Genomic DNA, 12,193 nt, shown 5'->3' with positions numbered 1-12,193 from the left:
GATTTCTAACTGTACTACAAAGCCATAATAATTAAAACAGTTGGTACTGGAACAAAAAACAGACACACAGACCAATGGAATTGAATAGAAAACCCAGAAATAAACCCACATATTTATGGATAACTAATCTTTGACAGAGGAGCGAAGAATATGCAATGGAATAAGGACAATTTGTTCAGTAAGTGGTGCTGGGGAAACTAAACTGCTACTTGCAAAAGAATGAAGCTAGACTACTACCTCACACCATGCACAAAAATTAACTCAAAATGGATAGAAGACCTGAATGTAAGACCTGAAAACATAAAATATATAGAAGAAAATATAGGCAAAACTCTACATGACATACATCTCAGTAACATCTTCATTTTTTTTAAGATTTATTTATGCATTCAAGAGCTGGGGTACAGGCCAGAGATACAGAGGATGAGAGGATTCACCAGAGACAGTGTGGGGAACAGAACAGGCAGACTGACTGAAATACACTGCTGAGGGGAGCTGCGGGCAAGACAGGAGAGGTCTGCTGTGCCATGTGAGTTGCTCCCTGGCCGGCCGGGGATCGAACTCATGCTGCAGGGGCTGCTTCATAGTGCTAGTGCTTAACGCCTTGCACCACCAAGGAGGCCACATCTCAGTAACATCTTTAAAGACACATCCTCCAAAGCAAAGAAAGTAAAGGAAAAGATAAACAACTGGGATTACATCAAACTAAAAAGCTTCTGAACAGCAAAAGAGACACTAACCAAAACAAAAAGACACCCTACTGATTGGAAGAAAATTTTTGCACTCAATGCAACTTAGAAGGGACTGATCACGAAAATCTACAAAGAGCTCATGCAACTCAACAAAAACAAGCAATCCAGTCCAAAAATGGGCAGAAGAGCTAAAAAAGAGGAAATGCAAATCACCAGCAGGTATATGAAAAAAAAAAATGTTCAGCATCACTTATAATCAGGGAAATGCAAATCAAAAGCACAATGAGATACCACCTTATACCAGTGAGAAGGGCACACATTAAAAATGCAAGGCAAGGGCCTCCCCAGTGGCGCAGCAGTTGAGCGCTGGGTTGCAAAGCTGCCCGCAGCCTCTGTGGCGCTGGTTCGATCCCCGGCTGCTCCCCAGCCACCGGAGGAGGGTCCCACATGGTGCGCAGACCTCTCCTGCCGCCCGCTGCTCCCCTCAGCACTGTACTTTGTTTCTTCTGCCTGCTCTGCTCCCCGCTCTGGCTCTGGTGAATTCTCTCACCCTCCTGTGCTTCTGACTTTACCCAGTGCTTGTATAAATAAATAAATAAATCTTTAAAAAAAATACCATGGAAAATTTGATAGAGATTGCACTAAATATGTATATTGCTTTGGGCAAGGGGCTGTTTTCACAATACTAATTCTTCCAATCCATGAGTATGAACTCTCTTTCCATTTTTTGTATGTCTTCTGTTTCTTTTAGCAGTGTATCATGGTTTTCATTGTACATGTCTTTCACTGACTTTGTTAATAACTAGGTATTTAATTTTTTTGAGTAATGGGTAATTGTAATGGGTTATTTTCTTCATTTCTCTATTGTTTGCATATAGGAACACAACAGAATTTTGTGTGTTGATTTTTGTAGCCTATCACTTCACTGTACTGATTTATTATTGTTAATAGTTTTTTAGTGAAGCTTTAGGGTTTATATATATATATATTCATTTTATCTTCAGATAATGATAGTTTTGCTTCTGCTTTCCCAATTTGGATTGCTTTTACATCTTTCTCCTGCCTAACTACTCTAGCAAGGACCTCCAAAACAATTTTAAGTAGTAGTGGTAAAAACAGACATCTTGTCTTATACCTGATCTTAGAGGAAAAATTTTAAGATTCTTACCATTGGCTATGATGTTAGTTCTGGGTTTGGCATATATGGCCTCTCCATTTATTAGAATGTTTTTATCATATATCTTAACTATTGTCAGTTTTTTCTATATCTGTTAATATGGTATATGATTTGATGTTTCTATTGATGTGGTAAGCTACATTGATGATTTTTATATGTTGAACCATCCTTGAATCCCTGGAATAAATTCCACTTGGTCATGATGTATTATGCTTTTTTTTTTTTTTTTGTATTATGCTTTTAATGTATTGTTGAATTCAGTATGTTGAGATATTGTTGAGGATATTTGCATCCATGATCATCAAGGATATTGGTCAATAAGTTTATTTTGTGATATCCTTGACTGCTTTTGAGTAATGTTGACCTCTTAAAATGTGTTTAGAAGCACTCCCTCTTATGTTTTTTGGAGGATTTGAGAAGGATAGGTGTTAGTTTTCTTTCAAAGTTTGGTGGAGAACTCACTAATGAAATGATCTGGTACTTGACTTTTAGTATGGGGCAGACTTTTGATTACTGTTTCAATTTCCTTGCTTATATTTGGTCTGCTCAGGTTTTCTATTCTTCCTGAAAATGTGTGCATTTCATTTACGGTGTCTGATTTATGGGTATAAAGATGTTCGTAGTAGTCTCTTATAATCCTCTGTATTTCTACTATCTCTGTTGTAACTCACTTCTGATGATACTAGAGTTTTCTGTATTCTTATTGAGTGTTGTTAGAAATCTATCTAAATTGGTTTATTTTCTTCCAAAGAACCAGTTTTTTGTTTCATTGCCTTTTGAACTGCCTTTTTCAGTTCAATTTCATTTATTTTCACTCTAATTTTTCTTATTTAGTTCTTGTGAATTTTTGTTTCATTTCAAAACATATTTCATTGTTCTTTTTCTGGTTCCTTAATATGTGAAGTTAGACTCCTTGTTTAAAGTTATTGTTTCCTTTTTGATTTTCTGTCCAGTTGATGTAAGTGGGATGTTGAAGTCCCATACTACTGTTGTGTTGCTATTGTCTGTCTTTAAGTTTGATAATAGTTGCTTTATCTATTTTCATGCTCCTTCATTTTTTGCACGTGTATTGATGAATGTTATGTCTTCCCCTTATGGTGATCCCTTAATTGTTGTATAATGTTCATCCTTGTCTCTTGGTACTTTCTAAGATGGAAAACTTTTATATAAGTGTAGTTGTCCCTGCCCTTTGCGGGGGGGAGGGGGAGATGGTATTTGCTTGTAGTATTGCTTTCCCATCTTTTTTCTTTCTTTCTTTTTTTTAAATATTTATTTATTTATTTATACAAGCACTGGGTACAGTCAGAAGCGCGGGAGGGTGAGAGAATTCACCAGAGCCAGAGCAGGGAGCAAAACAGACAGACTGCCGAAATACACTGCCGAGGGGAGCAGCGGGTGGTGGGAAAGGTCTGCACGCCCCGTGGGACTCTCACCCGGTGGCCGGGGATCGAACCAGTGCTTCGAAACCCAGCGCTCAACCACTGCGCCACCAGGGAGGCCCTGCCATGTTTTTCTTATCTTGGAACTCAGATAAGTCTCCTGAAGACAGCTTAAAGTTGGGCTTTGTTTTCTGATTCAGCCAGCCATTTTGTACCTTTTGACTGGTGATTTCAATTCATTTACATTAACAGTGATTATCGACATATTGGTACTTGCTACTGCCATTCTATATTTGTTTTCTGGTTCTATTTCCTTAATAAATTTTTTATGGGCCTCTCTTCAATCTAGATAGTGTTATAGGACAGGGAGAGGGGCAGCCCAAACCCCGCAAACCTGCCTATTCTACATGGGTTCTGCCATCCGCCGCATCAACACAAAACATAGGAGACTTTAATGGGAAGGAACTTTAATAAAACTAGGAAACAATACAGGTAAGGCAAAGAGTCTAGTTTCTAAATGAAGCACCCAAAGTTACCCGTCCCCTCGTGGGTAAAAGTCCATCCAAATGGGATTGGCCCAGAGCAAGGCCCCAAAGCCTGCCACAAGTCTAAAGCATCTTCCAGTGGGGACCCACAGAAAAGGGTCACAAACAACTGGACAAGCCCGGAAGGAAAAGAGCAAAATCAACATCAAGATAAAAGCTGCCATTGTCACCTCCCCACGGGTCTCACCCACATCTGTGTCACCCAGTCCACGACCAAAAGACAAGCGCAGTTTCTTCACGTGTCTCTAGGCTCCATGCGCTTCCTCCAGGTCTCCTTCTGGCTCCATCCTGCTTCCTTCCTCAGTCTCTTCCGCAGCTTCTCCTCTTCCTGCTCAGCTCCACCCTCCCTTGGGTGGGGCAGGGAACCTCCCCCTTTCCTGGGGACCACCCTGTTGCAATAGGAGAGTACCTTTCAACATATTTTGTAGGAGAGGTCTAGTGTTTGCAAACTTCAGCTTTTGTTTTTTAGAAGGACATTTATTTTTTCTTCATATCTGAAAAAGAGTCTTGGGGATATAGTATTCTTAGATAATAATAATATCTTTGAGTAATTTAAATATCATTAAAAATGCCATTACATTCTCTCCTTGCCTCTAGAATTTCTGTTGAAACATTTGATGTAAGAATTAAGAATGTAAGAGTGCCTTTAAAGGTTACCTGCTTTTTTTCCCCTAGCTACCTTCAATATTCTTTCTTTGTCTTAAACTCTTGGTAGTTTCACTACTGTGTGTCTTTAATTGTAGATCTTATTGCATCTAGATAGCCAAATGTTCATTTAGCTTTGTTGTATATTAAGTGCCTTGCACAGGTTTGGGAAGTTTTTCTCAAAAGTTCTTTTTTTTCTCTCTTCTGGAATACCTATCCTCCTTAAGTGGCCTTTCCAAATGAAGTAGGATAATTCTGAAAGCGTTTCTTCATTTTTTTTTTCCGTTGTGTTTCTCCTCTTTTCACCTTTGTTCTTTTGCATTACTATCTCCATTGAATTCAGTCCTCCATTTGGTATACTCTGCTTTTATATTTTTCTCTTTTGAACTATTTGCATTCTGAATCTCTGTTATCATTTATTTATTTTTTTTAATAGAGGCATGCTTTATTTATTTGTTTGTTTGTTTGTTTGTTTTGTTTATACATGCACTGGGTACAGTCAGAAGTGCGGGAGGGTGAGAGAATTCACCAGACCCAGAGCGGGGAGCAGAGCAGGCAGAAGGACCGAAGTACACTGCTGAGGGGAGCAGTGGGCGGCAGGAGAGGTCTGTGCGCCATGTGGGACCCTTCTCCAGTGGCCGGGGAGCAGCCGGGGATCGAACCGGCGCCGCAGAGGCCACGGGCAGCTTCGCAACCCAGCGCTCAACCGCTGCGCCACCGGGGAGGCCCTCTGTTATCATTTAAAGTTTCTGCTTTGTGCTCATTAATTTTATTTCTAAACTCATTCATTTGTTTTTCTAAAGTTTATTGTATCTCTGATTAGGTTTTCTGAATCTTCTTGAATCACTTTGATTAGCCTTTCTGAATTTTCTTCTCTCTCTTTTTATAGCAATTGAACTTTGTATTTGATAGGCATGCAAAAGCTTCTGTGTCTTTGTGGTTGGATTCTAGAGAGTTGTTTTCTTCTTGGGAAGTCATATTCCCTGGAGGTCTCCATGTGCCATGAGTTGTATTTCTTTGCCCATAGCTGCTTTGATTTCCCTGCTTTAAAAAAGTATTTGGAGCAGTAATTTAGAGCTTTGAGCTATTTCTACAGTGGCTCTGTAGTTATATTTAATTTTAAACTTTTAAGTTTTCCCTTCTTCTGTAGGTACTAAAGCCTGGTTTTGTTGAATTACAGGTTGGGGAGGGGCCTGAGCCAAAGAAGCCAATAAAAAGAGTACATACTACATAATTCCATTATGTAAATTATTAAAAGGAAAATTAACCTTTAGTCCTAGAAGTTAGGATTATGATTACCCTTGGTGACGGGTGAGAAATACCCTAGAAAGGAGATGCAAGCAGGGCTTTCTGAAGTGTTCATAGTGTTTTCTTTCTTGACCTGGGTATAGTTAACTTGTAAAAAACTATTGATAATTGAACTTAATAGTTGTGATTTATGTACATTTCTGCATGTGTATCATCCTTCCAGAAAATGTTCACCCTCCCCCCCAAAAAAAAAAAAATCCCTGTACTTTTGCATTTGAAAAACAGTCCAACTCCTTCCTCTGAATCAGGTAATTATCATGAAATAAAATGTTAATTACTGATAGAATACGACAGTGTAAACTGACAAGACATTGGCAAGTACCACTCAAGTTGAAGAAGACCCAGCTTGTAACACTAATGAAAGCACTCAGTTTGCCAGACTTGCCTACCAGTGGGACAATGTTGAATGAGATATGTCTTGTTTAGCAACATTCAACATGCCTTCATTGAAATCATACTTTATGATAGCTACTCGTAGCTTTTAGATTCTAGAGATATGTGAGGACATATTGCCTATATTCAAGGTTCACACAAAAATGAGAAAGACTACCAAAATAAGCAATAAGATAAACTCAGACAGAGGTGCACAGAATTAATTCAGTAGAATCAGGATAAGGGAAGGTAACAAAAGGCCTCCTGAAGAAAAGTTAGCTAAATGAAAAAAACAAAAGGAAAGACTGTCTAAGACATAAGAAATAGTGCTTAGAGGTTATAAAAATAAGACTCAAGGGCCTCCCCAGTGACGCAGCGATTGAGCGCTGGTCTGCGAGGCTGCCCGCAGCCTCTGCAGTGCCGGTTTGATCCCTGGCCGCCAGCGAGGGTCCCACATGGTGCGCAGACCTCTCCTGCCATGCCCGCTGCTCCCCTCAGCAGTGTCCTCCATCTGTCTGCCTGTTCTGCTCCTTGCTCTGGCTCTGGTGGATTCTCTCACCCTCCTGTGCTTCTGACTGTACCCAGTGCTTGTATAAATAAATAAATAAATCTTTAAAAATAAATAAAAATAAGACTCAGCATAACCTATTCAGGGAACTGTCCTTGACCTGGGTAACACAGCATCAACATTATCTTGTATATCTCCCAGAGCCTACACTTGTGCTTGGTTCATGGTAGACATTCACATGTTATCAGATGAGTGAACACCTAAAGTAGCAAGTATCAGGCGTTTGAAGATGCAGTCCAAGGAAAGATTTTAAAGAAGTTAAAATTACTCTGTAGAGTTCAAAGTTTATATTTGAGGGCAGTGGTCATAAAAGAATTTCATATAGTAATATGATTTATGTTATTTTAGAAAGATTCTCTGGCAGCTCTGTAGAAGAGGGATTGAGTTTCTAAAGACAGGAATGTTAGGGAAAATTAAGAGTCCTAGAGAAACAAGGCACATCAATCCTCATAATAGGCCGGCAATATAAAATTTCCTAATATTTTAATTTTAAAATTACCAACACAGATAAATAACCTACTTTTTTGGAAAGCTAAAAGGGAACTCTTCCTACTTGAGACTATAGGTTGCATTGTGTAGGAGAAAGAGCTTGAATAAACTTTAGAAACAAACCTTGGTTGGCATCTTTGTTCTCATATTACTAGCTATGTGTGTTTGGGTAAGTTACATAATTTCACTAAGACAGCATACTATTATGAAGTTGGGTTACTTATTGCTATCCTTTAAAATGACTATTAAGATTAAATGATATGAGGGCCTACCCGGTGGTGCAGCAGTTGAGCACTGGGTTGTGAAGCTGCCTGCAGCCTCTGCAGTGCCGGTTGGATCCCCGGCCGCCCGGTGAGGGTCCCACATGGAGCCCAGACCTCTCCTGCTGCCCTCTACTCCCCTCGGCAGTGTACTACTTCATCAGTCTGCCTGCTCTGCTCTCCCCTCTGGCTCTGGTGAAATCTCTCACCCTCCTGTGCTTCTGACTGTACCCAGTGCTTGTATAAATAAATAAATAAATCTAAAAAAAAAAAAAAAAGACAAAAAATCAATACATTAAAAAAAAATAAATAATACTCTGGGAAAAACAAGATTAAATGAGATGAGATTTTTGGGTCTGGAGAATAATGGCAATTATCTAAATCTCTCCATGTGTTCTTCCCCAAAACCACAAGACCAAAAAGCATCACACAACCCATAGCTCATACCTTCAGCATTACTCCAAGATAGACAGTACCATGAATTTTTAGTCACCTATATATAAAATAGTAACAAATTAAAACAGATAGAGTGGGGCAAGGAGAGGCTTAAGAGAAAGTGAAAAACAGAGGTCAGAAAAAAGAGAAATCAGAGAGGCACAAGTGAAATCGACTTCAAAAAGAAAATATCCCCACACAACTGGCAAAATACGAACACAAGCCTGAACTTAGTTATTATTAGCACTAGTTGAAGGTGAGATGTATAAAAGAGAGAGGAACTAAGAAGTATCAACTCTTTGGAGAGAAGCTAGAAATGAATGGTGCCCCTTAGAGCCATGTCAGTGAAAAGAATAAAGGAAGTAAGGAGAAAATTAAGGATCTGGAGAAATGAAAGAGAAATGTGTCCTGTCCCCACCCTCCACTACCACCACAACATCATCTATTTAAGCAATTTCTCTTACTGATCTGCAGAAGTAGATGCCTTTTGCACTAAGAACTCTATCCTTTAAAATGCTCAGGAATACAGAAAATATGAATTAAAACATTTGCACTGATGAAAATTCTTCCACAAACATAATGGTTATAACACGCACTTCCTATATTTCTCTTTGAATCTAAACTATTAGATCATCTGTAAATCAGCAAGGGTTACTCTGTGACACCAGGACATCAGAGAGATTCACACATCTATGTGACAGAAGTGGTTGTATCAAGTGTTGTGGAGATAGCAGAGCAAGTAGTGCAGAGACAGCCAAACTGTTGACCCCATTCTGGTCCCAGTAAAGAAAGGGTAGAGATGTCTCAACCCAACTGAATCTCAAGCAGTGGAGGGAACATGCATCAGAACCAGAACCCAAACAAGGAGGGTGCAGGGAATATTCACAACTGTAACTCCTCTTGGTCAATTCCATACATATCAGTGCCTATGTTCCAGAGCACTGACAGTCAAGACTCAGACCCAGGACCCAAAGGAGAAGATACAACAGTGGGGCTGCCTTCATGTGTCACACCTCTTCCCACTTTCCCACTGTAGCAACGAAAAACATCTGTGCCCCTCTCCACCAATGCAGCAGCAGAATCCAAGCATGGCAGTTGCACCTACCATGTCCAGGTTACCAACTCTCAACATAGCACCAGTGGCAAGCAATAACAAACACTAAAGCCATAGAGCCACCTACTGGGGAAAAAAGAAAGTCATTAATTTCTAAGCTGTTGGATTAAAACTGAAGCAAATAACACCTCACAAAAAAATTTTTTAAGTGTTTGATACACTAAATGCATAGAGGAATATACTGCCAAGCAACATGAAACTTCAAGGTAATATGGCATCACAGTTGTATAGAAACCAAACTTAAAGACAGAAGATTGTGATCTAATAGCCCAAAATAACTGTCATGAACAAAGTCAGAGAAATACTCAGGCAATTCAGTGATCCCAGGAATAAAGTTAATAAGCAATAGGATGACTTTCTGTTAAGAGTTTTATTGGAATATAAGATAAATTTCTCTGAAAGCTATGCCATAAAGCAATTGTAATCAAAACAACATGGTACTGGAATAAAAACAGAATATAAATCAATAGAATTGAGAACCTAGTAACATACCTAAGCATATAAAGCAGGTAATTTCAACAAAGGCGCCAAGAGCATTCAATGGAGAAAAGAAAGTCTAAGAGAAAATACAAGCAAATCTTACCCTAAGACTGCCTACCTATGCAAAAAGGAAAAACAAAATATATCATTAGTACCATTATATCCTAACTGAATACATTTCTAATTGAAATATAAAATTAGCTTTTTTTTTTTGTTTTTTCATTTGTTTCTTTTGTGGTAAAAATTTTGGTTTCTGATATTAACAAAATTAATAGATTTATCTTAGCTTACTGTTAACCTATATAACCTACTATCTTAAAATGTACTGTTTCAGCTTAACAATTCCAGTATCAATTATTAACAATTGTAACATTGTAGTTACTGCAAAAGGTTTAAGTTCTTTCTGTCCATAGGATATATCTAATATATATGTATAAATAACTTTTAAATCCACTTGAAATAATTTTTTTGCATGTGGTCAGACCACTAATTCTGCATAACTAAGTTCATTTGTTTCATTTTGCTTTTGCTTTTTAGGTTTTTATTTTTTCCATTTCATTTTTATTCCTTTTTTTTAAGATTTATTTTTTTATTTACTTATGCATTCAAGAACTGGGGTTTAGGCTAGAGGTGCAGGGGGTGAAAGGATCTACCAGATATAGAGTGGGGAGTAGAACATATTTACTATGTCTCTTTCTAGGAGGTTGGATCCTTAAATGTATAATTCTGTGATTTCTTTTCTCAGAGGCTGATAAAATACCAGTAATGCGTGGGCAGTGGTTTATTGATGGTACTTGGCAACCTCTAGAAGAAGAAGAAAGTAATTTAATTGAGCAAGAACATCTCACCTGTTTTAGAGGTCAGCAGATGCAGGAAAATTTTGATATTGAAGTGTCAAAACCCATAGATGGAAAAGATGGTAAGACCATTTAATACATTTAATTAATATGTTCTCTAAACCAAGTAAGTTGATATCAAGTTTAGAGTAGATTGAAGTTTGATAAAATTGAAGTTATAATTCATAAAATTTCTGACTTTTTTAAGCATTTTATTGTTATTTTAGAATTTAAAACTGCCATGAATTTCTGAACTGTCTCAATTTTTATTTTACTTAATGTGTATGTTCATTGGCATGAAACTAACATGATTTATTATAATAACAATTTGTTATAATGTCCTCTTTGAGTTAGGGTTTTTTTTTTTTTTTTAGTGTTTTTAGTTATCAAAGAAAATTGCACTTAAAAATCCCTTATATCAAAAGATCAGTTTTATTAATATTTGAATGTTGGTTCTCTTCCTGGAATTTAACAAAAACTTACCTTACTATAAGTATCTCTTAGTTGTCTCTATGTTGTTAACCATATCAGCTTTTAATTTGAAACAGTCCGTTCCTTTCATTTCCTTATTTAGTGCTTGAATATTCTTGCAAAAGTTAAAAATATGTACATAATAGTCAAGATTATCATTTTTCATTATGTGTCTGATCTTGAGTAAAATTCAAAATATGTGGTAAAGTTAAAAATACTTCTATTGTTCCATTTACTGCAGGCAGTGGGATCAGCTATTCTGGTAAGTATACAGTACAGGTAGATTAGAATTTATAGAGTCCTCCAATTTTTTTTTTTTTTTTCTAAAAGCGTTTCTTCATCCATGATTGCCTTTATTTGGGAGGTTTCTTGGCAAGACCTACTGAATCTAGTGAACTAAAATACAATGAAGGTATTTTTTCCCTTCTCTTCGTGAAACATCTCTAAAGCAGAAAAACTCAATATTGAGTAATTCACAGAGTGCAACTTGAAAAAATGAAATCTGTGGTTAGAAGTTAATTGTTTATGTAAGATAATTAATGCAAATCACTAAGCTTTAAAGTTGACTTTTTTTAATTGTTAGTAACATTCCAGTTCCTTTTTTTCTCCTACTGTTTTTAATTATATCTCTAAACATACACACACTTCTGACAAACAAGGAAATTAGTTTAAATTGTTTCAAATTAAAGTATCTTTTGTATCTAGTTAGTTAAAATCTGTATTATTGATGAAAATTGTGACTTATGAATAAATTGGCAATTAAAACTATCAAATTTATATAATAGTTTTCTGTTATGTGCCATATACTGTACTCTAGGAACACCTCATTTTCCCAATCTGTAAAGTCATATATATTCTTATTTCATTTCAAGCTCATGGTTCCTACATATCAATATATAAGGAGCAGTTTCATACCTACAGAACAGAGCTATATCTACATTCCTGCATTTTGCCATGGAAATAATACTTTGATAATAGTACAGATAGCATATTTTATATATTTGTGATCTTTTATTAGTGGCTACTGAGTATTTTGTAATCTTTCATCATAAATAATCACAAAGGCCTGCTTCGTAATATTTGAAACTGAATAGTTTCATTGCCATTAAAGAAATCTAATCCTAAACAAGATTTTTTTCTTTTTTAAATTCTTCTTAAGCCTTGCCTTAAAAAGTAGCAATTCACCTTAAACCCAGGTTAGTTACCCAAATTCCTTAGCAACAGCTTGGAGAAAAAGGATGAACATGAAAAATATAAGTAGATTGTTCCCCTTTCTCATACTGTGTTCAAAACATTTTTTTCCACTTAATTCCTCATGTAGAAATTATTCATCAACTCTGTTTCATCTCTAGATCCCCCCAACTACTTGAAATCTTGTTCTTATGGCAATAAAATTTATAATTTCATGTGTCCTTTTTACTC

At 36.9% G+C, this 12,193-nt stretch overlaps 1 protein-coding gene across 5 annotated transcripts in view; it reads left to right on the top strand.

Moving 5' to 3' along the window:
- DDHD1 (DDHD domain containing 1) overlaps nt 1-12,193 on the top strand; it is a gene marked incomplete at both ends in the record, with an annotated part of 69,061 nt that overhangs the window by 17,094 nt on the left and 39,774 nt on the right. For 3 of the 5 annotated variants that reach the window (XM_084240643.1, XM_084240641.1, XM_084240640.1), the window contains one exon: nt 10,210-10,383. In XM_084240643.1, coding sequence (XP_084096769.1) covers nt 10,210-10,383 — 174 coding nt within the window. Of the gene's footprint in view, nt 1-10,209; nt 10,384-11,012; nt 11,034-12,193 lie in introns of all 5 variants that reach the window. The other 2 variants (XM_084240642.1, XM_084240639.1) reach the window with 1 other exon arrangement.

This window comes from Talpa europaea, assembly GCF_964194135.1.
Source record: "Talpa europaea genome assembly, chromosome: 8".
Lineage (NCBI taxonomy): Eukaryota > Metazoa > Chordata > Mammalia > Eulipotyphla > Talpidae > Talpa > Talpa europaea.
The sequence above is the reverse complement of the archived record's forward strand: the minus strand, read 5'-3'. Positions and strand labels throughout refer to the sequence as shown.